This window comes from Mustelus asterias, chromosome 21 (genome assembly GCF_964213995.1).
Source record: "Mustelus asterias chromosome 21, sMusAst1.hap1.1, whole genome shotgun sequence".
Classification (NCBI taxonomy): domain Eukaryota; kingdom Metazoa; phylum Chordata; class Chondrichthyes; order Carcharhiniformes; family Triakidae; genus Mustelus; species Mustelus asterias.
This window is the reverse complement of record NC_135821.1, coordinates 603323-628457: the sequence shown is the minus strand read 5'-3', so window position 1 is coordinate 628457 and position 25135 is coordinate 603323. Positions and strand designations below refer to the sequence as shown.

The 25135-nt window shown below is 50.8% G+C and overlaps 1 protein-coding gene across 1 annotated transcript in view; it reads right to left on the bottom strand.

The window, feature by feature from the left end:
- The window catches only part of LOC144509005 (proline-rich protein 12-like), an 89946-nt gene that overhangs the window by 34307 nt on the left and 30504 nt on the right, over nt 1-25135 (bottom strand). Inside the window, exons 2-6 of the mRNA XM_078237242.1 lie at nt 19228-19340; nt 16110-16271; nt 7194-10735; nt 5451-5970; nt 3412-3722 (exon numbers count right to left, since the gene is read on the bottom strand). Coding sequence (XP_078093368.1) covers nt 3412-3722; nt 5451-5970; nt 7194-10735; nt 16110-16271; nt 19228-19340 — 4648 coding nt within the window. The remainder of the gene's footprint in view (nt 1-3411; nt 3723-5450; nt 5971-7193; nt 10736-16109; nt 16272-19227; nt 19341-25135) is intronic.

Below are 25135 nucleotides of genomic sequence, written 5' to 3'. Positions count from 1 at the left end.
TCAATTGATCAGACATGGAATTGGAAACCTGTTTATTTTTTAAAAGTTTATTTATTAGTCACAAGTACGCTTACGTTCACACTGCAATGAAGTTACTGTGAAAATCTCCCAGTGTTGAATGGCAATAATGAATGGGGTAAGAAGTCTCACAACACCAGGTTAAAGTCCAACAGGTTTATTTGGTAGCAAATACCATAAGCTTTCGGAGCGCTGCTCCTTCGTCAGATGGCACAGCAGGCTTGATGGGCCAAATGGCCTCCTCCTGCTTCTAGTTTCTATGTTTCTCTGGCCTGTTTCTGGGTTATAAAGTTCTATGCATTTATTCAATTTCCTTTCTTCTCAAAACACCAATGACATCCCCAAACTATCTTCCAATACAACCCCACTTGAACATTATATTAACATGCTCCTGAATGCCAACCACAAGTCAGCGATTAACCTGCATAGTAACGGTGAGGATATATTTAAGTCTTGCATTTTAGGGGTTGACATACAATAAGAAAATCAGCCTCTTTAGTTTGTAACAACATGAGAATCATAAAATCCCTACAGTACCGAAGGCCATTCAGCCCATCGAGTCTGCACTGACCCACCTTTTTTGTCTTACCCAGGCCCTATCCCCGTAATCCCCCTAATCTATACATCTCAAGACACTAAAGGGCAATTTAGAATGGCCAATCCACCTAACCTGCACATCTTTGGACACTAAGGGGCAATTTAGCATGGCCAATCCACCTAATCTGCACATCTTTGGAGTGTGGGAGGAAACCGGAGCGCCCGGAGGAAACCCACGCAGACACGGGGAGAACGTGCAAATTCCACACAGACAGGGACCCGAAGCTGGAATCGAACCTGGTTCCCTGGCACTGTGAGGCAGTAGTGCTAACCACTGTGCCACCGTGCCGCCCCTAATTATTACTTTATGTACGCACCAGTCCATCAGTTCTTTGCTCAATTATCTTAAACCTGTGACCTCTCATTACTGACGCTCCAACCAGGGGAAAACCCTTTCTCCCCATTTACTCAAAATCTTTTGTAACTTCTAACATCCTTGTTACGTTTCTGTGCAACCATCTCTGCCTGAGAAAGATGCCTTTTCTCCTCCAAAACTACAGGGATATGGCAGCTTGGTGATTTTGGTTCTGGGCTAGTAATCGAGACCCAGTTGATTACTTTTGGAATGAGTGAATAAGAGTGTGTGTGGCGATTTCTAATTCTGATTATTATTCAAGAGGTCACATTCAAATCCATCCTGTCATCCAATCCCTTATGCTTAATTTGCAAATGAATAATTCAATAGCTTCATGGTTGCTTTGACTGATACCAACTCTTATTTTTAAGATTTACAAGCTAATTTACATTTCATTCAAATTCTCAAACTGCCTGTGGTGGGATTCGAACTCTTGTTTTTTTTCTCTGTTACAAGTGGACGTCTCCATTACTAGTTCAGGAACATATCTACCTAATTGAGATTTCTCTCTAAGTAACTGGGCTGAGGATTCAAGAGTTAACTCCCATTTCTACACAAAAGTAAATTGTACGTTTCGGTCTCAGATTATAGAATCAGAGAATCCCAACAATACAGGAGGAGGCCATTTGGCCCATCGAGTCTGCGCCAACTACAATCCCATCCATGCCCTATTCCCGTAACCCCATATATTTACCCTGCTAATCCCCCTGACACTAGGGTCAATATTGCATGGCCAATCAACCTAACCCGCACATCTTTGGGACTGTGGGAGGAAACTGGAGCACCCGGAGGAAACCCACGCAGACACGGGGAGAACGTGCAGACTTCACACAGACAGTGCCCCCGACTGTGGGAGGAAACCGGAGCACCCGGAGGAAACCCACGCACACACGGGGAGAACGTGCAGACTTCATACAGACAGCAACCTGAGGCCGGAACTGAACCCGGGTCTCTGGCGCTGTAAGGCAGCAGTGCTAACCACTATGCCATTGTGCTGCCCCTATACAGAAGTTCTAATCGCTCATCACTCCCCTCCTCACTCACTGAGCAGTGCCCAAATTTCAAATTGTGCGGAATTCCTTTCAGGATCTCAGCTCCCCGCTTCCTCTATAACCTCTCCAAGCCTCACAGTCTCTTCACATCTCCAACTCTGGCCTCTCGTACCCTCATCATTAAGATCGAGTTCAATTCTCTGCAGCTAACCCCACACGAGCACCTTGGGGTTCTCCATTGCTGCCTCACAGCGCCAGGGACCCGGGTTCGATTCCCGACTTGGGTCATTGTCTGTGCGGAGTCTGCACGTTCTCCCCATGTCTGCGTGGGTTTCCTCCGGGTGCTCCGGTTTCCTCCCACACTCCAAAGACATGCTGGTTAGGGTGCGTTGGCCATGCTAAATTCTCCCTCAGTGTACCCGAACAGGCGCCAGAGTGTGGCGACTAGGGGAATTTCACAGTAACTTCATTGCAGTGTTAATGTAAGCCTACGGTGACCCTAATAAAGAAACTTTAAACTTCAAACTGAAAAAACATCCTTCTTGCTCTTGGTTACCCTCCAGTGAGGTTAGAGAGAGAGAGATGAGCTGGCTTTGGTTTCTAAAATTGAGAAAATAACAATGCGTTCACAGTTATAAACTTCCCAAACTTCATATAAAATTTAAAGTTTATTTATGAGTGTCACAGTAGGCTTAAATTAACACTGCAATGAAGTTACTGCGAAAATCCCCTGGTCGCCACACTCCGGCGCCTGTCCGGGTAACACGGAGGGAGAATTTAGCACGGCCAGTGCACCCTAACCAGCACGGATTCGGACTGTGGGAGGAAACCGGAGCACCCGGAGGAAACCCACGCAGACACGGTCAATATTGCAGGGACCCGAACCTGGTTCCCAGAAACAAATCACTTGGCTCCAATAGTCAATGTAGATGTTTAAACTCCACGTGAGCCTATTTCCCAGGCTGGATCTTATTTTAATGTTTTGTTTAAGGACCTTTAAGACTCCGCACAGACAGTGACCCAAACCGGGAATCGAACCCGGGTCCCTGGCGCTGTGAGGCAGCAGCGCTAACCACTGTGCCACACGGACCCTTCGGTCCATTGAGTCCTGTGCTGTGAAACAGCAGTGTCAACCACTGTGCCGCCCAAATGATGACCATAAAACCATTGCCAATTGTCATAAAAACCCAACTGGGGTTCACTCGTGCCCTTTCGGGAAGGAAATCTGCCATCCTTACCTGGTCTGGCCTACATGTGACTCCAATGTAGTTGACTCTCAAACATGCTCAGGAATGAGTGATGAAGGCTGACCCAGCCAGGGATGCCCGCATCCCATGAATGAATAACAAAAATTAATGATGTCATCAGGAATGGCCGCTAGGCAGAACCAGCAATGCCAGGTTGATGGCTTCACTTAATGTTAAAATGTGGGTGAGAATAGTTTGTTACCTTAAGTTCTTTGATGTCGTCGATTTTGATGACAAATTCATCCCACTTCCGGATGGCACCTTCTCCGCCGCTCTCCTCATCATCTTCATCAGTCTCTCCGCAAATGGCCACCGAGTCCTGGTTCTTGGCCAGCTTGACCGGGGAAGGCGCCTCCTTCTCTTCGGGCTGTGGTGGGGACTCGGGGGCGGGAGAGGGCTCCTCTTCTGGGATGGGCTCTTTAGGCGAGACCGGGGATGGGGCGGTGACCTGTTCTGGCTGGGAGGCCTCAGAAGGCGAGGTGCTCACTTCCTTCTCTTCCACAGCCATGTTATCTGGCAAAAAGCAACACAGGTCGATTGGATAAAGTCAGATCGATGGAGCGGCCTACCCTCCCCTGCTTTTCTTTGAAGTAACCCAATTTTAGGATGCACAAACAGGTGGGGGCAGCCCAATTAATCCATGCCGACGCTCCACTTCAACCTCCTCCCAGCTTTCCTAATCTAAATCTATTATAGAATCCCTACAATGCAGAAAGAGGCCATCCAGCCCATCGAGTCTGCACTGACTGTCCGAAAGAGCATCCCACCCAGGCCCACCCCACCCACACTATCCCCATAACCCCAAGCATTTACCACGGCCAATCCACCTAACCTGCATATCTTTAGACACTAAGGGGCAATTCAGCATGGCCAATCCACCTAACCTACACATCTTTGGACACTACGAGGCAATTTAGCACGGCCAATTTGTCTAACCTACACTTCTTTGGACACTAAGGGACAATTTAAAAAGTCAAGTTTATTTATTAGTGTCACAAGTAGGCTTACATTAACACTGCAATGAAGTTACTGTGAAAATCCCCTCGTCGCCACACTCCAGCACCTGGGTACACTGAGGGAGAGTGTATTTAGCATGGCCAACGCACCTAACCAACACGTCTTTTGACTGTGGGAGGACACTGGAGCACCTGGAGGAAACCCACGCAGACACAGGGAGAATGTGCAAAATCCACACAGACAGTGACTCAAGCCGGGAATTGAACCCGGGTCCTGGCAGTGTGAGGCAGCAGTGCTAACCACTGTGCCACCATGCAAACCAACTAACCTGCACCTCTTTGGACACTAAGGAGCAATTTAGCATAGCCAATCCACCTGACCTACACACTTTTGGACCATGGGAGGAAACCAGAGCACCTGGAGTAAACCCATACAGACACGGGGAGAACATGTCCAGGGACCTGGGTTCGATTCCCGGCTTGGGTCACTGTCTGTGTGGAGTTTGCACATTCTCCTCGTGTCTGCGCGGGTTTCCTCCCACAGTCCAAAGATGTGTGGGTTAGGCTGATTGGCCATGCTAAAATTGCCCCTTAGTGTCCTGAGATGTGTAGGTTAGAGAGATTAGCGGGTAAATGTGTAGGGATATGGGGGTAGGGCCTGGGTGGGATTGTGGTCAGAGCAGACTCAATGGGCCGAATGGCCTCCTTCTGCACTGTAGGGTTTCTATGATTCTATGAACATGCAAATTCCACACAGATAGTGACCTGAGGCTGGAATCGAACTCGGGTCCCTGGCTCTTTGAGGCAGCAGTGCTAACCACTGTGCTACCCGGTGCTACCTTCTAATCCCTACTCCCTCAAGTGTTTGTCCAGTTCCCCTTTAAATATATCCATAATATTCGCTTCAACCATGCCCTGCGGTAATGAGCTCTAATTCTCACTACTCTTTGGGAGAAGAATTTTTTACCATTTTTGGTTTGTACCAATAGTTTTCTCAACTGCCAATGCGTGCGGTGTTGGGGGAGGGGAGTGGGGGCTCCTTATGGGTGCGCGCTCCTCCCTGCTTTGTCTTCCTGTGTTCATTGCGTGCAACAGCAAAACCCATCCCCCGGCTTGGATCAGAACCAGCGAAACCTCTAGTCCCCCAACTACAAGGTGACCTCCAATTGGAGTGCGGTGTTCCACAGAGAATTGAGAGCTCAGAAGCAGGCCATTCGGCCCAGCTGCTCCATGGTGGTATCCGTGCTCCACCCATGCAATCCCCTGACCAAACAGAACTCTGTACCTGTACTGTCGTTCTCCTTGCGATCCATTGGGTCGTAGAGGGCAGAGATGGCGGAGGTGATGCTCTTCTGCAGGTCCTGATTCTTGCTGACGGAATCCTCTTCGTCGGAAGAGAAGGACGGCAGGGTCTCCAGGTTCTTCTTGAGGTCGTCATCGAACCGCTTGCAGGGGCTGGCGCAGCTCATGAGGCTGTCGCTCTCCGAGGCGTCCAGCGGCCCCGACAGCATGGACTGCGCCAGGCCAAACGAGGCCTGCGAGGGCTGGTTGATGACCGACGACGGCCGTCCCTTCTGCGGGCTGGAGGTCGTGGCCGGCAGCTGCTGCCGCTTTCCCGATTTCAGGAAGTCCAGGAACGAAGCCATGAATCCGGATTTCATCTCCGGCTGTTTCTCCTCAACCTCTTTGATTTTCTTCTTGATCTTTTCTTGGGTTTGACTGTTCTCCAAGGCGCTTTCTGCCGGGAGAGACTCCGGAGCCTCGATGGGTAGAAGGTCACTTGCCTTTGACCCTTGAACCTTGCCCTTTAAGGTGGGAAACACACGCACACACAGCCGTGTTGTTATTATTAATTTTTAAACTGAGGTGACACAACAAGATTATCAATGACAAACACAAAAAGGACAAGGAGGAAGAGCAGAATAGTTCAAACTTAGTGATGGGCTGGCGCCAAGTTTAAAGTTTATTTATTTGTGTCACAAGTAGGGTGAGCTGTGAGGAGGATGCAGAGATACCTCAGCGTGATTTGGACAGGCTGAGTGTGTGGGTATCTGCATGGAAGATGCAGTATAATGTGGATAAATGTGAGGTTATCCACTTTGGTAGCAAAAATAGGAAGACAGATTATTACTTGAATGGGTGTAAATTGAGAGAGATGGATACTCAACGAGACCTTGGAGTCCTCGTGCATCAGTCACTGAAAGTAAGCGTGCAGGTACAGCAGGCAGTAAAGAAGGCAAATGGTATGTTGGCCTTCATAGCGAGAGGATTTGAGTATAGGGATAGGGATGTTTTGCTGCAATTGTATAGGGCATTGGGCCACATCTAGAGTATTGGGTGCAGTTTTGGTGTCCATATCTGAGGAAGGATGTCCTTGTTATAGAGGGAGTACAGCAAAGGTTTACCAGGCTGATTCCTGGGATGGCAGGTCTGTCATATGAGGAGAGACTGAGTTGGTTAGGATTATATTCACTGGAGTTTAGAAGAGTGAGAGGGGATCTCATAGAAACTGATAAAATTCTAACAGGATTAGACAGGGTAGATTCAGAAAGAATGTTCCCAATGGTGGGGGGAGTCCAGAACTAGGCGTTTGAGGATAAGGGGTAAACCATTTAAAACTGACGTGAGGAGACATTTCTTCACCCAGAGTGTGGCGAATGTGTGGAATTCACTCCCACAGAAAGTAGTTTAGGTCAAAGCATTGTGTGATTTTGAGACAGAATTAGATATGGCTCTTGGGGTTAAAGGGATCAAGGGATATGGGAGGGGAGGGGAGGGGGGGGCAGGGGGGTGGGAGGGGAGGGGGAAGGAAAGTCTGGATATTCAGTTTGTTGATCAGCCATGATCAAAATGAATGGTGGAGCAGGCTCGAAGGGCCGAATGGCCTCCTCCTGCTTCTAGTTTCCATGTTTATATGATAAAACTTTTCTCTAACCACCTGCGATTTTCCCACATGAAACTCCCATGAAATTTCCCAACTCATAGTTCCTTCAAAAATCGGGGGGAATAAGTGAAAAGCGACCTTTACCTTGCCCGCCTTCACTTGCTTTTCCATTTTGAAGCCCTCGCTTTCGTTCTCCGGAATCTTCTTGCCCCTCCCCCTGCCGCGGCCCCTCTTCTTGGGGCCGTCCGGCGCCACGCCCTGCGGCGGCTCGAGGGGCCGGATTCTCGGCCGACCCCTTGGCCGCGGGGGCCCCTTCTCCTTGGGCTTGGAGGCCCGCTTGCTTTTCTTCTTGCCCCCGTTCGGGTTGTTGCCGGAACAGAAGTCGATGTCGGAGACGGGGCTGATGCTGGTCCTGGTGCGGCAGCTGGAGATCAGGTCCGGCAGGAGGTCGGGGAGCCGGCGGTTGTTGAGGCGGATGTCGGCGGGCACGTCCTCCTTCTCCTCATCCTCAAACTCGTACTCCTGGGCGTAGTTCTTCTTGGGCGGCTGGGGGGGCGAGTCCTTCTTCTTCAGGAGGTGCAGGGAGGAGGTCTTGAGGAATTTCTTGGTCTTCATGGAGCAGAAGCTGGCTGTGGTCAGGGGCGACTTGATGTCGGCGCTTGTGGGCCCGTGGCTCTGCTGAGTCAGGCCCAGATGCTCGGTCTGGACGGTGGACTGCAGCTCAGCCTTCATGGCCACCGAGTCAAGGTCCAGGTGCACATTCTGCTGGTTGTTGCCCGTGTCCGAGGCACAGTAGCCCTGGAAGCTCTGGTTCGAGTGCATCATCTCAAAGCCGGACTTCATGCCATTGCTCCTATCCAAGGCCTGGCCGGCCTCCTCACTGCACGACTGCTTGCTGTATTCCTCGTTGCCGCAAGGCCCCGAGCAAAACATGTCCTCCATCCCCGGGAAGAAGTTGCGCTCTTCGTCCTGCAGGAGGGAGTCCGGGAAGCAGATGGAAGTGAGGGGGACGAACCTCTGCTTGGCGCTCTGGGGGCTGGCGGAGCTGAACTGGTCCTTGGCCTCCAGCTGCTGCTGGGAGACTTGCTGGGAGGACTCGGAGGCATCCAGCTGTAGGGACTCGCCGGATTCGGGGAGCAGGTGCTGCTGGGACTGGACTTGGCCCGTCTGCGACAGGTGGCTCTCCAGGTGCAGGTCGGGCTCCAAGAACTCCTGCATCTCCTGCGACTGCATGCCCTCGGCCTGGGGGAGGCCCTCCATGCCCTCGGCGGGGTGGCGCTCCCCCTGGAGCTGCCCCTGCATCTGCGGCGACCGGGCCTCCGCCTGGATCTGGTGGGAGTCCAGCAGGTGGGCGTCCAGGGGTGGCGGCGGGTGGGGGTGGACGTCCATCGGCTGGGACCGCACGTGGGCCTGCATCTGCTGGCTCTGCAGGTGGGCCTCCAGCAGCTGCAGCTGGGGCGAGGGAGCCTCCGAGTGCAGGCGCTGTGACTCCATCATGTGCACGTCCAGCGGGGCCTTGCGCTGCTGCTGCGCCTGCAGCTGGCTCTGGGTGTGGGTCAGCACCGACTGCAGCAGCTGTGACTGCTGCCCGGGGGGCTGGTGGCCCATGGGCAGCTGCATCTCGGGCGAGGTGTCCAGCATCAGCTGGGAGCTGGGCGGGTTCTGGAGGATGCCGTGCGTCTCCAGCTGCGAGGCCTCCGACGCCAGGTGGTGGGCCCGGGAGCCTTGCTCAGGCGTCTTCTGCAGGTAAGAGTGGCCGGCGTTGATCTCTTTGCTGGAGGCGTCCATGTGGGGCGTCTGGAGGTGGTCTACCGACTTCTTGATGTCTTGGGCGAGGCTGTCGATGCTATTGGGTTGATGGCTGTAATGCACTACTGAGGTGACCAATGCGTCGGAGGAGGAGCGGCCGTGGCCGTACTCCTTCTGCCGCTCACTCTTCTTCTTGTCTTTGAGGCCTTGCAGGGACATCTCCAGGACCTGGCTGTCCAGGCTGGAGTTGGTCCGGATGACGCTCTGCAGGTGATACCTCTCCTCCGACTTGGACATCTCGTAGACGATGCTCTTGGGCGCCCGGTCCTCGCACTCCACCAGGCCCTGGGTGGAGACGCGCGGCGGGCTCTGCGAGTCCAGCAGGTGCTGGATGAGGAAGTCCTCGTCCTCCGTCCGCTCCGAGGACAGCAGGTCCGAGTCTGACTTCGCCTTGCCGTAGGAGGGGGTCCGCTCCAGCGGCGGCTGCGAGGCCTGGAAGCTCTGCGAGTGGGACGACTGGATGAAAGACGGGGACAAGACGGAGGACAGGTACTTCTGAGACTGGCCGGGGGAGGCCACGCTTTGGGAGCGGCTCCCCGTCGGTGACTGGAGGGGCCGGATGATCTGGGAGGGGCTGGCCTCGGGCAGGCTTTGAACGTGGCTGGCCGAGGAATAGACGATCGACTGCCCGTGGGAGCTGAGGGCGGGGGAATGGCCGGTGGCATAGCTGAGAGAGGGGCTGGCAGCCGGCATGCCCTGCGAGTGAGCCGGGCCGTAGCTCTGGCCCTGAGTGACGGACGAGTGGGGCTCCGACTGGACGCTGTAGCTCTGGATGGAGCCCACGGACGAGAGGCCCTGCAGTTGCTCCGGCGAGTAGCTCTGCGCCTGGCTGCCCGAGTAACTCTGCGCCTTGCTGACGGCGGGCAGGTCCTGGGACTGGCTGGAGGTGTAGCCGGGGGACTGGCTGACGGCCGCCAGGTTCTGGGCCTGCGTCACGCTGTAGCTCTGTGACTGGCTCATGCTGAGTAGGCTCTGCGACTGGCCCGGTGAGTAGGCCTGAGGCTGGCTGGAGATTACCGAGCTGGCCTTGGGGGTGGAGGAGGAGTAGCTGTGGGACGGGCCGCTGGAGGAGATGCTTTGGCACTTGGGGGTGGCGGTGGCCCTCTGGGCCTGCCGGGAGGCCGAGTAGCTCTTGGACTTGGAGGAGGAGGAGGAGGAGTAGCCGGGAGACTGGATGATGGGCCGGTAGCTCTGCGAGTGCTCGCCCCGGGCTTGCGAACTCTTCTGGCTGCCCTCGCTGCTGACGGGGGACTGTTCGCCCAGCGGGCTGCAGGACAGGGTGGAGTGCCGTGGCATCTGCTGGAAACTGTGACTCCCGCCGCAGCTCAGGTAGTGCTGCAGGGAGTGGTGGGAGGCGGGCAGCTGGGCCTGGGCACTGGAGGGCCGCTGGTAGTGCTTAATCACGCTGTCCTGCCGTGGGATGGCCCGCTCGATGCCGGAGGCCGGCGAGCTGGAGAACACCGAGGTGTTGTACAACTGCGAGGCCTGCTCCGAGGGCCCCAGTGGTGAGGAGAGCAGGTTGAACTGCGACTGCAGGTGCCGGGAGGCCGACTCCTGCGCCGTGCGGTAGGCCGAGCTCTGGGAGGGCAGGCCCGTGCCCAGTACGGCGCTGCCCAGGCGGTCAAAGGTCAACGATGACGGGACGCTGGACTGAGAGGACTTGATGTGAAGCAGGGGGTCGTGGGGCGAGAGCAGCCCATTGGAGCTCGGGCTGAAGGTGGCATCCTGAAGCGTCAGCGATGACGTCACTGGGAAACTCCGCCCGCTGAAGGAAGCTGGATGTTGATAGGCTGAGAGGGCGGATGAGGATGGAAAAGTCCCAGATCCAGGAATGGCCCCGGAGATGAACAGCTCCGCTGGTCCCGGGGTATGCATGGCTACAATGAGACAGAGAGAGAGAGAGAAGAGAGGGATTATTTGACGTAGATTTTACAGCAAAGAAACAGGCCATTCAGTCCAACAGATCTGTACTGTTAAATGTTTCAACTGTTCTGTGTTCCATTATGTACGAGCCTGCTAACGAAACCAAAACACTTGAAAATCTCAGCAGGTCTGGCAGCATCTCTAAGGAGAGAAAAGAGCTGATGTTTCGAGTCCAGGTGACCCTTTGTCAAAGTTAAAAGGCACAGAAAGTGGGAGATATTTATACTGCAGGGGGAGGGAATGAAAGATGAGTCATAGCCACAAAAACCAGGGAAAAAGGCTGCTAATGGCAGCGCATAGTGAGAATAAAGGGTGCGAATGGCCACCAAACGGCAGAGAAGCTAAAATCAGAGGGTAAGCTGTGATAGATGAAGATAGAGTCATAGAGGTTTACAGCATGGAAACAGACCCTTCGGCCCAATTTGTCCATGCCGCCCTTTTTTTTTTAAAACAACTAAGCTCGTCGCTATTGCCCGCATTTGGCCCATATCCCTTGATTGCCATCTCACTCATATAAGTGTCTAAACGCTTTTTAAAAGACAAAATGTGCCCACCTCCACTACTGCCTCTGGCAACTTGTTCCAGACACTCACCACCCTCTGGGTGAAAGAATTGCCCCTCTGGACCCTTTTGTATCTCTCCCTCTCACCTTAAACCTATGTCCTCCAGTTTTAGACTCCCCTATCTTTGGGAAAAGATATTGACTATCTAGCTGATCTGAGCCCCTCATTATTGTATAGACGCCTATAAGATCACCCCTAAGCCTTCTATGCTCCAGAGAAAAAAGTCCCAGTCTATCCAGCCTCTCCTTATACCTCAAACCATCAAAAGTCCTGGTAGCATCCTAGTAAATCTTTCCTGCACTCTTTCTAGTTTAATAACATCCTTTCTATAATAGGGTGACCAACACTGTACACAGTATTCCAAGTGTGGCCTTACCAATGTCTTGTACAACTTCAACAAGACGTCCCAACTCCTTTATTCAATGTTCTGACCAATGAAACCAAGCATGCCGAATGCCTTCCTCACCACTCTGTCCACCTGTGACTCCACTTTCAAGGAGCTATGAACATGTACCCCTAGCTCTCTTTGTTCTGTAACTCTCCCCAACGCCCTACCATTAACTGAGTAAGTCCTGCCCTGGTTTGATCTACCAAAATGCATCACCTCGCATTTATCGAAATTAAACTCCATCTGCCATTCGTCAGCCCACTGACCCAATTAATTGCAATCTGACATAACCTTCCTCATTGTCCACTATGCCACCAATCTTGGTGTCATCTGCAAACTTACTAACCATGCCTCCTAAATTCATCCAAATCATTAATATAAATGATAAACAACAGTGGGCCCAACACCAAACCCTGAGGCACACCGCTGGTCACAGGTCTCCAGTTTGAAAAACAACCCTCTATCTTCTGTCATCAATTTTGTACCCATTTGGCTACCTCACCCTGGATCCCTTGAGATTTAACCTTATGCAACAACCTACCATGCGGTACGGACGTGGATAACGAAGGAAATAAAGGAGAGTATTAAAATAAAATCAGATGCGTACAGAGTGGCCAAAAATAGTGGAGAATTAGTGGATTTGGAAAGCTTTAAAGAAAAACAAAGAACGACTAAGAAAGCGATTAAGAAAGGAAAGATAGATTATGAAACTAAACTAGCTCAAAATATAAAAAATGATAGTAAAAGTTTTTACAAGTATATAAAAAGGAATAGAGTGGCTAGAGTGAATGTTGGACCCTTGGAAGATGAGAGGGGGGATTTAATCGTGGAAAACGAGGAAATGGCTGAGACTTTAAATAAGTTCTTTGTGTCGGTCTTCACGGTGGAAGACACAAATAGTTTGCCGAGTATTAGAGATCGAGAGTTGGTGGGAGGGGAGGTCCTTAATACAATTACTGTTACTAAGGAGGTGGTGCTTGGTAGACTAATAGGACTGAAGGTAGACAAGTCCCCGGGCCCGGATGGAATGCATCCCAGGGTACTGAAAGAAATGGCTGAGGTAATAGCAGATGCGTTAGTAGTAATTTATCAAAATTCGCTGGACTCTGGGGTAGTGCCGGCTGACTGGAAAACAGCTCCTGTTACGCCGCTGTTTAAAAAAGGAAGTAGACAAAAGGCGGGTAACTACAGGCCGGTTAGCTTAACGTCCGTAGTTGGGAAGATGCTAGAGTCCATTATTAAAGAGGAAATAACAGAGCACCTGAATAAGAATGGTTTGATCAAGCAGACGCAGCATGGATTCATGAAGGGAAAGTCGTGTTTGACGAATCTACTGGACTTTTATGAAGATGTCACTAGTGCGGTTGACAGAGGGGAACCGGTGGATGTGGTGTTTTTAGATTTCCAGAAGGCATTCGATAAGGTGCCTCACAAAAGGTTGCTGCAGAAGATTGGGGTACACGGAGTTAGGAGTAAGGTGTTGGCGTGGATTGGGGATTGGCTATCTAACAGGAAGCAGAGAGTTGGGATAAATGGGTGCTTTTCTAGTTGGCAGTTGGTGACCAGTGGCGTGCCGCAGGGATCGGTGCTGGGGCCTCAATTGTTTACCATTTACATAGATGATCTGGAGGAGGGGACTGAATCTAGGGTATTCAAGTTTGCTGATGACACGAAGGTGAGTGGGAAAGCGAATTGCGTGGAGGACGCGGAAAGTCTGCAGAGAGATTTGGATAGGCTGAGCGAGTGGGCGAGGATCTGGCAGATGGAATATAACGTTAGCAAATGTGAGGTTATCCACTTTGGAAGAAATAATAGTAAATTGGAATATTATTTAAATGGAGAAAAATTACATCGTGCGACTGTGCAGAGGGACCTGGGGGTCCTTGTGCACGAATCGCAAAAACTCAGTCTGCAGGTGCAGCAGGTGATCAAGAAGGCGAATGGAATGTTGGCCTTTATCGCGAGGGGGATAGAATATAAAAGCAGGGAGGTCTTGCTGCAACTGTACAAGGCACTGGTGAGGCCGCAACTGGAGTACTGTGCAGTTTTGGTCCCCTTATTTGCGAAAGGATATATTGGCCTTGGAGGGAGTGCAGAGAAGGTTCACCAGGTTGATACCGGAGATGAGGGGTGTAGCTTATGAGGAGAGATTAAACAGATTGGGTCTGTACTCGTTGGAGTTTAGAAGGATGAGGGGTGATCTTATAGAGACATATAAGATAATGAAGGGGCTGGATAGGGTAGAGGTGGAGAGATTCTTTCCACTTAGAAGGGAAACCAGAACTAGAGGGCACAGCCTCAAAATAAGGGGGGGCCGGTTCAGAACAGAGTTGAGGGGGAACTTCTTCTCTCAGAGGGTAGTGAATCTCTGGAATTCTCTGCCCATTGAAGTGGTGGAGGCTTCCTCGTTGAATATGTTTAAATCACGGGTAGATAGTTTTCTGATCGATAAGGGAATTAGGGGTTATGGGGAGCAGGCGGGTAAGTGGAACTGATTCGCTTCAGATCAGCCATGATCTTGTTGAATGGCGGGGCAGGCTCGAAGGGCCAGATGGCCTACTCCTGCTCCTATTTCTTATGTTCTTATGTTCTTACCTTGTCAAAGGCAAGGTGTGGGGGGAGGGGAGGGGGAATGGGTGGGAGAGAGGTAAAATTAGCAGCCTTTGCCCCTGGTTTTTGTGGCTATGACTCATATTTCATTCCCTCCCCCTGCGGTATAAATATCTCCCACTTTCTATGCCTTTCACTTTTGACAAAGGGTCATCTGGACTCGAAACGTCAGCTCTTCTCTCTCCTCACAGATGCTGCCAGACCTGCTGAGGTTTTCCAGCATTTTCTCTTTTGGTTTCAGATTCCAGCATCCGCAGTAATTTGCTTTTCTCCAGTCTGCTAACTGATCTATGCTCACTGTGCTTGACTGGTCAATCCTGGGTGTTGACTTTGAGCAAAGCAAACAGACACAGAGAAGCTACTGGAAGCTGAGTTGCAAGCATGCTGTAGGTGTTTTAAAGAACAGTTTAAAACTCTGTCAATGAAGTTCCTACCCACTTCTAAACCAGTATCATCTCTGCATTGCTCCACAGAAAATCAAATATAGTCAATCCTTGACTTTATGATATTTGAGTTCTGAGGAATGACACTAGAGGCGTTTAAAACTTGACAGCCTGATTCAACTTTACAACATAGTTTTGACTTTACGACACCACACCTGCCCATCTTTTAGACTTTTTTTATAAATATGATTTATAAATTAGAAATGTTTTGACATTGAGAAATTTTCCCCCAAAACTCCCTTCGCTGAACCGCTTTTAACACAGCTATATCCTTTTCCAAATAACAAGACCGAAAAAGTGCATGATATGGCCATACCCAGACCCTGCACAGCTGCAGCAAATACGTCCGCACTTTCATATTCTGTTCCTGTCGCAAAGAACACCAACAATGCATGGGCAGCACGGTGGCACAGTGGTTAGCATTGCTGACTCACAGCGCCAGGGACCCGGGTTCAATTCCGGCTTTGGGTGACTGTCTGTGTGGAGGTTGCAAATTCTCCCCGTGTCTGCGTTGGTTTCCGCTGGGTGCTCCGGTTTCTTCCCACACTCCAAAGATGTGCGGGTTAGGTGGATTGGCCATGCTAAATTGCCCCTTAGTGTCCAAAGATGAGAGGGTTAGGTGAATTGGCCGTGCTAAATGGCATCTTAGTGTCCAAAGATGTGTGGGTTAGATGGATTGGCCATGCTAAATTGCCCCTTAGTGTCCCAAGAAGTGCAGGTTAGGTGGATTGGCCATGCTAAATTGCCCGTTAGCGTCCAAAGATATGCGGGTTAGATGGATTGGCCCTGCTAAACTGACCCTACTGTCAGGGGGATTAGCAGGGTAAATACGTGGGATTACTGGGATTGGGCCTGGGTGGGATTGTAGTCAGTGCAGCCTCGACGGGCCAAATGGCCTCCTTCTGCGCTGCGGGGATTCTACGATTTTCCTTCCTGAGAACTTGCTGCACCTGCGGACTGACATTTGGTCACTCATATCTGCATTTTGTTTGATCAAACGCCTATTAATTGGTTTCTTTCATTCGTTTTAAACTTTTACTAACGCTGTACGGGTCACAGGAAGGAAATGAACAACTTCTTTGTAAAATTTGTTAAGATGCTGCTTAAATGTTTCTCTGTCATGTTTCTCACTCCTGTTCCATTTTGGATCACGGGCTTTTAAGATATCGCATTTTGCGGCTAAGTTTTAAACAAAACTGACTCTTCTTGTGATGGAGATTGCTGATCCCCTATCGGACAGCCCTGCTCCTGAGTAACTGGAGTGAGAAAGGGGCCGGAAAGCCACGAGAAAAGACAGCGAACATCTCCAGGTTGGTTCACTGACCTGTCTGCCAGGATGGAGTTCGGAACTGCGAGAGGAGGGAGGAGGCAGAGGGTCCCGGCTGTGGAGCCCGCGATTCCAGAGCGGAGATAAGGTTCATGACTGACGCGTCTGGCGTGGTGCTCCCGGCATGATGAAGTCCAGTCTCGAACAGGCCCGACAGGCCTAAAGACAGAACAAACAAAAAAACATCAAGCTTAAAACCCACAGCTTCATTTTCATTGATGTGTTTAGGAAGGAAAGAACCGGCATTTACACAGCGCCTTTCACAGGCTCAAGAGGCAGCACAGTGGTTAGCACCGCTGCCTCACAGCGGCGGGACCCAGGTTTGCACGTTCTCCCCGTGTCTGCGTGGGTTTCCTCTGGGTGCTCCGGTTTCCTCCCACAGCCCAAAGATGTGCACATTAGTTGGATTGGTCATGCGAAATTGCCCCTTATTGTCCAAAGATGCAGTAAGAAGTCTCACCACACCAGGTTCAAGTCCAACAGGTTTATTTGGTAGCACGAGTTTTCGGAGCGCTGCCCCTTCATCAGGTGAGTGGAGAGTTGGGTTCATAAACAGGGCACATGTAGACACAGACTCAATTACAAGATAATGGTTGGAATACGAGTCTTAACAGGTAATCAAGTCTTTATAGGTACAGACAATGTGAGTGGAGAAAGGGTTAAGCACAGATTAAAGAGGTGTAAATTGTCTCAAGCCAGGATGTGTAGGTTAGGTGGATTGGCCATGCTGAATTGCCCCTTAGTGTCCAAAGATGTGCAGGTTAGGTGGATTGACCATGCTAAATTGCCGCTTAGTCTCAGAGGGACTAGCAGGGTAAATACATGGGGTAACGGGGATAGGACCTGGGTGGGTTTGTTGTTGGTGCAGGTGTAATGGGCCGAATGGCCTCTTTCTGTACTGTAGGGATTCTATGATGAGATGTCCCCAAAGCCAATGAGGTATTTTTCAAAACGTGGTCACTGTTATGGGAAACGCCGTTGGCCAATTTGCGCACAGCAAGCTCCCACAAAGAGCAATGTGATAATGGCCAGACCAATTGCAGCAATGAGGGATAAATATTGGCCAGGGCATTGGGCACACTATTCTTCAAAATAGACCTGTTACACCCACCCAAGGCAGGAGATCATATAGGATCGCATCCAAAAGATGTGCGGGTTAGGTGGATTGGCCATGCTAAATTGCCCCTTAGTGTCCAAAGATGTACATATTGCGGGGGGGGGGGGGGGGGGGGCGGTGGCGGCGGTTAGCGGAGTAAATGCTTGGAGTTACAGAGATTGGGCGGGGAGTGGGCCTGGGTGGGATGCTGTGTCGGAGAGTCAATGCAGACATGATGGGCCAAATGGCCTCCTTCTGTAGGGATTCTATTCTGTAGAGACTGCACTTTTGGCAGCACTCACTCAGACAACGCTGTATTGCAGAGGCGGCCTCGTCTCCGGAGTGAGATGAGGGCATGGACCCACACCCTCCTGACACTGAGGGAGCAGGAGTGCGACCCACTGAGCCATGGCTGTTGACATGCTTTTTCCCCCCATAACTCTCCCCTCCTCAATAACTTTGAGGTGGAAATAAGCACTTGGACACCTCATAGAGTCATAGAGGTTTACAGCATGGAAACAGGCCCTTTGGCCCAACTTGTCCATGCCACCCTTTTTTTTTAAACCCCTAAGCTAATCCCAATTGCCCGCATTTGGCCCATATCCCTCTACACCCATCGTACCCATATAACGATCTAAATGCTGGGGCATTCAATCCCCTGATACCACATCATTGGATATTTAATTCCCGATTTTCATTGAATTCAAATTCCACCTTCTTGCTGTGGTGGGATTCGAACCTGGGTCCGCAGAGCATTACCCTGGGTCTCTGGATTACTATTTCAGTGACAATACCAATAGGCCACTGCACCCCCATGTTGGGCAAAGGGCTGGGCTGTGAGATGGGGCAGAATCTGCCTTAGCATCGCAGCTGAGTGCCTCAACCCAATGTGCATTTGATGGTTAATCCCGTGCCATTGCAGCGAGTAACTCACCTCCCGACTCCCCAAAGCCTATCCACCATCTACAAGGCACAAGTCAGGAGTTGATGGAATACTCCCCACTTGCCTGGATGGTGCGGCTCCAACAACACTCAAGAAGCTCGACACCATCCAGGGCAAAGCAGCCCCGCTTGATTGGCACCCCATCCACAAACATTCACTCCCTTCAGCGCCAACACACAATGGCAGCCATGTGTACCATCTACAAGACGCAGGATAGCAACTCATTCGACATGTCAGCTATGACTCTCACCAACTTTTAAAGATGCACCATAGAAAGCATTCTTTCTGGTTGTATCACAGCTTGGTATGGCTCCTGCTCTGCCCAAGACCACAAGGAACTACAAAAGGTCATGAATGTAGACCAATCCATCACGCAAACCAGCCTCCCATCCATTGACTCTGTCTACACTTCCCGCTGCCTCGACAAAGCAGCCGGCATAATTAAGGACCCCACGCACCCCGGACATTCTCCCTTCCACCTTCTTCCATCGGGAAAAAGATACAAAAGTCTGAGGTCACGTACCAACCGACTCAAGAACAGCTTCTTTCCTGCTGCTGTCAGACTTTTGAATGGACCTACCTTGCACTAAGTTAATCTTCCTCTACACCCTAGCTATGACTGTAACACTACATTTTGCACTCTTTCGTTTCCTTCTCTATGAACGGTATGCTTTGTCTGTATAGCGCGCAAGAAACAATACTTTTCACTGTATGTTAATACACGTGACAATAATAAATCAAATCAAATCCTTAAGCCTGACCTTCCAAACCCACAACCTCTGCCACCTGGACCGTAGGAACACCACCACCTGCAAGCTCCCCAAGTCAATCACCATCTTGACGTGGAGAGATATCGGCCATTCCTTCGCTGTCGCTGGGTCAAAATCCTGGAACTCCCTCCCTAACAGCTCTGAGGGTGTACCAACGCCACGTGGACTGCAGCGATTCAAGGCGGCAGCTCACCACCACCTTCTCAAGGGGCAATGAACGATGGGTGATAATAGCTGGGCCTTGCCAACGATTCAACAAACAAATAAATATATATATATATTTGAAAAATTAAAGTTGATACTTACCAGCGGGATGATGGTTGGTGGCATATCCTTGCAGAGGATGGGGTGTTGCATACGCTTGCCTATGCAGGATGTCTGTCTCTGGATGTGAACTCCGAGAACCTCCGTACACCAGACTAGATAAGAAGCAAAGTTTCAAAAATTAAACAATCATTCAGAGGTCAAAGATGTGCGGGTCAGGTTGATTGGCCATGCTAAGTTGACCCTAGTGTCAGGGTGATTGGCGGGATGAATGTGTGGGGTTGCGGGACTGGGTGGGATTGTGGTCGGCATAGACACGATGGGCCGAATGGCCTCCTTCTGTACTGTAGGGATTCTATGAAGCGCGCAGTGAAAGGCTGGCATAGCGGGAGATGCAAGGAGTCCCGAATTGGTTTCAGGTGAAGTTAACCTTCTGCCGCACCTATCACAACCCCCCCCCCCCCCCCCCCCGCCACACCCACACTTCCCGCCACCCAACATCCCATCCACCTCCTATTGTAGGGCTGGCCAACCGTGGTTGGATCAGTCACTGCTGATTTTGTCACATGACCTCCCACTTTGAGCTGCCCCTACTCGCTGCCGTTGGTTAGGGTTGCCAACTATAACTCGTTTAAGTTTATTTGTTAGAGTCACTACAACGAAGTTACTGTGAAAACCCCCTAGTCGTCACACTCCGGCGCCTGTTCGGGTACACCGAGGGAGAATTTAGCATGGCCAATGCACCCTAACCAGCACGTCTTTCGGACTGTGGAAGGAAACCAGAGCACCCGGTGGCAAGCGGTTAACACTGCTGCCTCACAGCGCCAGGTACTCGGGTTCGATTCCCGGCTTGGGTCACTGTTTGTGTGGAGTTTGCACGTTCTCCCCGTGTCTGTGTGGATTTCCTTCCACAGTCCAAAGATGTGCGGGTTAGGTTGATTGGCCGTGCTAAATTGCTCCTTAGGTGTCAGGGGGACTAGCTAGGGTAAATATGTGGGGCGAAGGGGATAGGGGCTGGGAGGGATTGTGGCTGGTGCAGACTCGATGGGCCAAATGGCCTCCTTCTGCACTGTAGGGATTCTATACAACCCACGCAGACATGGGGAGAACGTGCTGACTCCACACAGACAATGAGTGTTGGCCCAAGCCGGGATTGAACCTGGGTCCCTGAGTTAAGGCAGCAGTGCTAACCACTGTGCCACCGTGCCGCCCATTACCTTTGGTGTTGTCAGCAAACATCCTGAATTCTAGCTTTGCATTACCTCCAGAGAAGCAGCTCTGTGCGATTAGGCTCCGTTACCAGCAGTTCAAGTCGCTCAGAGCTGCTTCTGGTGTCTGTGGATCCATCTCCCCACCTTCTGCTATCCACCTGACGTCATGGTGTTGAACTCTGCCCCCTCACACACAGCAGTTTACACGTCAAGTTAATCATTTCCCTCGGATATGAAAGACCCGCTCATTGAGCCAGTCCGCTGGAGCCAAGCCCAATCAAGCCAAGTCTCAACTGGCCTCAGCACCCCAGGCTTCAGAGGGAGAGGAGAAGACAGAAAGTCCGTCTCTGTTACCAGTGACGTGGAGAATGTTACCCTCGTGCAGCTGATGAAGGAGCAGCGCTCCGAAAGCTCGTGATTCCAAATAAACCTGTTGGACTTTAACCTGGTGTTGTGAGACTTCTCACTCTGTCACCAGTGACATCTGCTGCAAAACGGAAGGCCAGTGGGGGTTAAGTGTGGCACGGTGGCACAGTGGTTAGCACTGCTGCCTCACAGCGCCAGGGACCCCGGGTTCAATTCCGGCCTTGGTGACATTTTGTGTGGAGTCTGCACGTTCCCCCCCCCCGTGTCTGCGTGGGTTTCCTCCGGGTGCTCCGGTTTCCTCCACAGTCCAAAAGACGTGCTGGTCAGGTGGATCAGCCATGCTAAATTGCCCCTTAGTATCAGGGAGATTAGCAGGGTAAATATGTGGGGTTACAGGGATAGGGCCTGGGTGGGATTGTGGTTGGTGCAGGCTTGATGGGCCGAATGGCCTCCTTCTGCACTGTAGGGATTCTATAGGGCGGCACGGTAGCACAGTGGTTAGCACTGCTGCTTCACAGCTCCAGGGACCTGGGTTCGATTCCCGGCTCGGGTCACTGTCTGTGTGGAGTTTGCACATTCTCCTCGTGTTTGCGTGGGTTTCCTCCGGGTGCTCCAGTTTCCTCCCACAGTCCAAAGATGTGCGGGTTAGGTTGATTGGCCATGATAAAATTGCCCCTTGTTATCCTGAGATGCGTAGGTTAGAGGGATTAGTGGATAAAATATGGAGGGATATGGGGATAGGGCCTGGGTGGGATTGTGGTTGGTGCAGACTCGATGGGTCGAATGGCCTCTTTCTGCACTGTAGAATTCTATGATTCTTCTATGATTCTATGAAATGCGGTAGGCTGGAACTGAGCACAAGTGGTCAAATAAAGACTTGCATTCCTATCGCACCTTTGACGACCTCAGGACGTCCCGAGGTACTTGACAATAATAAAGTGCTTTTGGAATGTAGTTGGTACTGTAACGTCGGACACACAGCAGCCATCTTGTATACAGCAAGCTCCCACAAACAGCAATGTGACAATGAGCAGGGAATTCTGCCTTTTCTTTTTAAGAAAGTTGATATTGGTTGAGGAGTAAGTGCTGGCCAGGGCACAGGGGACAACTGCCCTACTTTGCGAAGAGTTTTTTTGACGGTCCCGGGATCAAGGGGGCATTGTCCACTGGGGGTTCATGACTTCCCGAGCTTCACAGCCTCCTGAGCAGGCTGGTGAGGTCAGGAGGGAGTCAAAGCTTCCACAGGTGCATCTTGGGTCATATGTCCAATCTCTGACTATCTACAGATGGTCGGAGATTGGACCACTAACCTGGACCACTAATTTTAACCAATCAATTAAAAGTCAGAGAGTTTCATAGAAGAAAATCATAGAAACCCTACAGTGCAGAAGGAGGCCATTCGGCCCATCGAGTCTGCACCGACCACAATCCCACCCAGGCCCTACCCCCACATATTTACAGAGTTTGGCCTGTTGTATCTGTGTTGGCCATCAAACACCCACCCATTCTAATCCCATTGTCCAGGACTTTTTATTCATTTGTGGGACATGGGCGTCGCTGGCTGGGCCAGCATTTATTGCCCATCCCTAGTTGCCCGAGGGCAGTTGAGAGTCAACCACATTGCTGTGGCTCTGAAGTCACATGTAGGCCAGACCAGATAAGGACGGTAGATTTCCTTCCCTTAAGGGCATTAGTGAACCAGATGGGTTTTTCCGACAATGGAAATCAGTAGATTCTTAATTCCAGATATTTTTTATTGAATTCAAATTCCACCATCTGCCGTGGCGGGATTCGAACCCGGGTCCCCAGAACATTAGCTGAGTTTCTGCATTAACAGTCTAGCGATAATACCACAAGGCCATCACCTCCCCTATGGCCTTGTATGCTATGTCTAAAGGCTTGATTGTAAATGCCTAAGAGAAGACACAAAACAGCACAATTGTGATGCTTGTATCAATCTCCAAGGATGAAATCAAAACTACTCTAACTATTTCACAAAATAGGGGATTTCATTGCAGTGTTAATATAAACCTGCATGTGACTAACAAATAAACTTTAAACAAAATATTTAGGACAGATAACTGTCAAATCTGTGAAGGTCAGTAAAGTTAAAGTTGATTTATTAGTCACAAGTAAGCTTACATTAACACTGCAATGAAGTTACTGTGAAAATCCCCTAGTCGCCGCACTCCAGTGCCTGTTCGGGTACACTGAGGGAGAATTTAGCATGGCCAATGCACCTAACCAGCACCTCTTTTGGACTGTGGGAGGAAACCGGAGCACCCGGAGGGAACCCACACAAACCCACAGGGGAGAACGTGCAGACTCCACACAGACAGTGATCCGAAGCTGGGAATCAAACCTGAGTCCCTGGCGCTGTGAGGCAGCAGTGCTAACCACTGTGCCACCGTGCCGTAGTCGAAATGGGCATCCTCTTTAGCATTCCTCAGCCACATATCATAAATCACGGCACGGTGGCACAGTGGTTAGCACTGCTGTCTCACAGCGGTTAGCACTGCTGTCTCACAGCGCCAGGGACCTGGGTTCGATTCCCGGCTTGGGTCACTGTCTGTGCGGAGTCTGCACGTTCTCCCCGTGTCTGCATGGGTTTCCTCCAGGTGCTCCAGTTTCCTCCCACAGTCCAAAGATGTGCAGGTTAGGTGGATCGGCCGTGCTAAATTGACCCTAGTGTCAGGGGATTAGCAGGATAAATATGTGGGGTTACAGGGATAGGGCCTGGGTGGGATTGAGGTCGGTGCAGACTAGATGGGCCGAATGGCCTCCGTCTGCACTGTGGAAATTCTATGATTGTTAGTTTTGTTTTATTTAGTATTTAAAGAAAGTTTAGAACAAAACACACAATTTTCTCGTGTGACTCATGAGACGGGGGCGGCACGGTGACACAGTGGTTAGCACTGCTACCTCACAGCGCCAGGGACCTGGGTTCGATTCCCGGCTTGGGTCACTGTCTGTGTGGAGTTTGCACATTCTCCTCGTGTCTGCGTGGGTTCCCTCCAGGTGCTCCGGTTTCCTCCCACAGTCTGAAAGATGTGTTGGTTAGGGTGCATTGACCCGAACAGGCACCGGATTGTGGCAACTAGGGGAATTTCACAATTACTTCATTGCAGTGTTAATGGAAACCTTACTTGTGCCTAACAAATAAACTTTTTTTAAAAAGATATTGTTGCTGAACCGTTCACACCGAAGTAACCTTCAAACCTTGGCGACTCCAAAGTTTACGCTGCTTATCACCCTTAGCGACCTTGGGCTGGGAATAACGTTTCCCTGCCAACCCTTTCATTCTGCCCTAGGCTGAAGCTAGGCCCCAGGCTTTTGAACATCGGCCTGTGAGCTTATCTTGTCTCAATGTTGCCAATACCCCAGAACCTCCTCCAATGTCCTTTTAGAGGATCTGAGGCTATCAGTTAGAGTCACCAAGTCGTGTAATGGTCTCTTGCAACAAAAGCACAAAGGTTTTAAGATGTACAACCTGCACTACAATTCCTTGCAGGCCCCAAAATGGCCACCATACCGGTCCTTCCCAGGAGAGGTCAGAGGGCAGTCACCAGTTATCCTTTCTCATCCCTTGCCTTGGGGCAGAGGTAAATTCACTGTACAGATGCAAATTGTTGTGCACTGAGATTCACCCAGCATGGGCCAGTGTCCGGACCCCGGTTCTTCCTGCTGTGTGAGTGAGCAACCGGGGAGAGGTGGCAGCAGTAATAGAGTGCACCCCTCAGTGGACGGTTCTGGGAGCTCTCTTTACTTATTTGGAAATAGACTACGAAAAAAAAGACCCGCAGTGAGACCTTGTCACACAGCAAGAGGTGGCAACACCACAAGACGCTTCAACAAGCTACTGTCGTCCCATTGGCAAAACACTGTGGCCATCTCGCGCCCAGTGAGAAAAGGAAATAAGTGGAATCATAAAATCCCTCCAGTGCAGAAGGAGGCCATTTGGCCTATCGAGTCTACACCAACTCTCTGACAGAGCATCTCACCCAGGCTTGAGCCCTGTAACCTCACATATTTACTGCGCGAATCCACCTAACCTACACATCTTGGGACACTAAGGGACAATTTACCACGGCCAATTCACTAACCCACACATCCTGGGATACTAAGGGGCAATTTAGCATGGCCAATCCACCTAACCCGCACATCTTTGGACTGTGGGAGGAAACCCAGTGAGACTTTGGAGTCCTCGTGCATCAGTCGCTGAAAGTAAGCATGCAGGTACAGCAGGCAGTAAAGAAGGCAAATGGTATGTTGGCCTTCATAGCGAGAGGATTTGTGTACAGGGATAGGGATGTTTTGCTGTAATTGTACAGGGCGTTGCTGAGGCCACACCTGGAGTATTGCGTGCAGTTTTG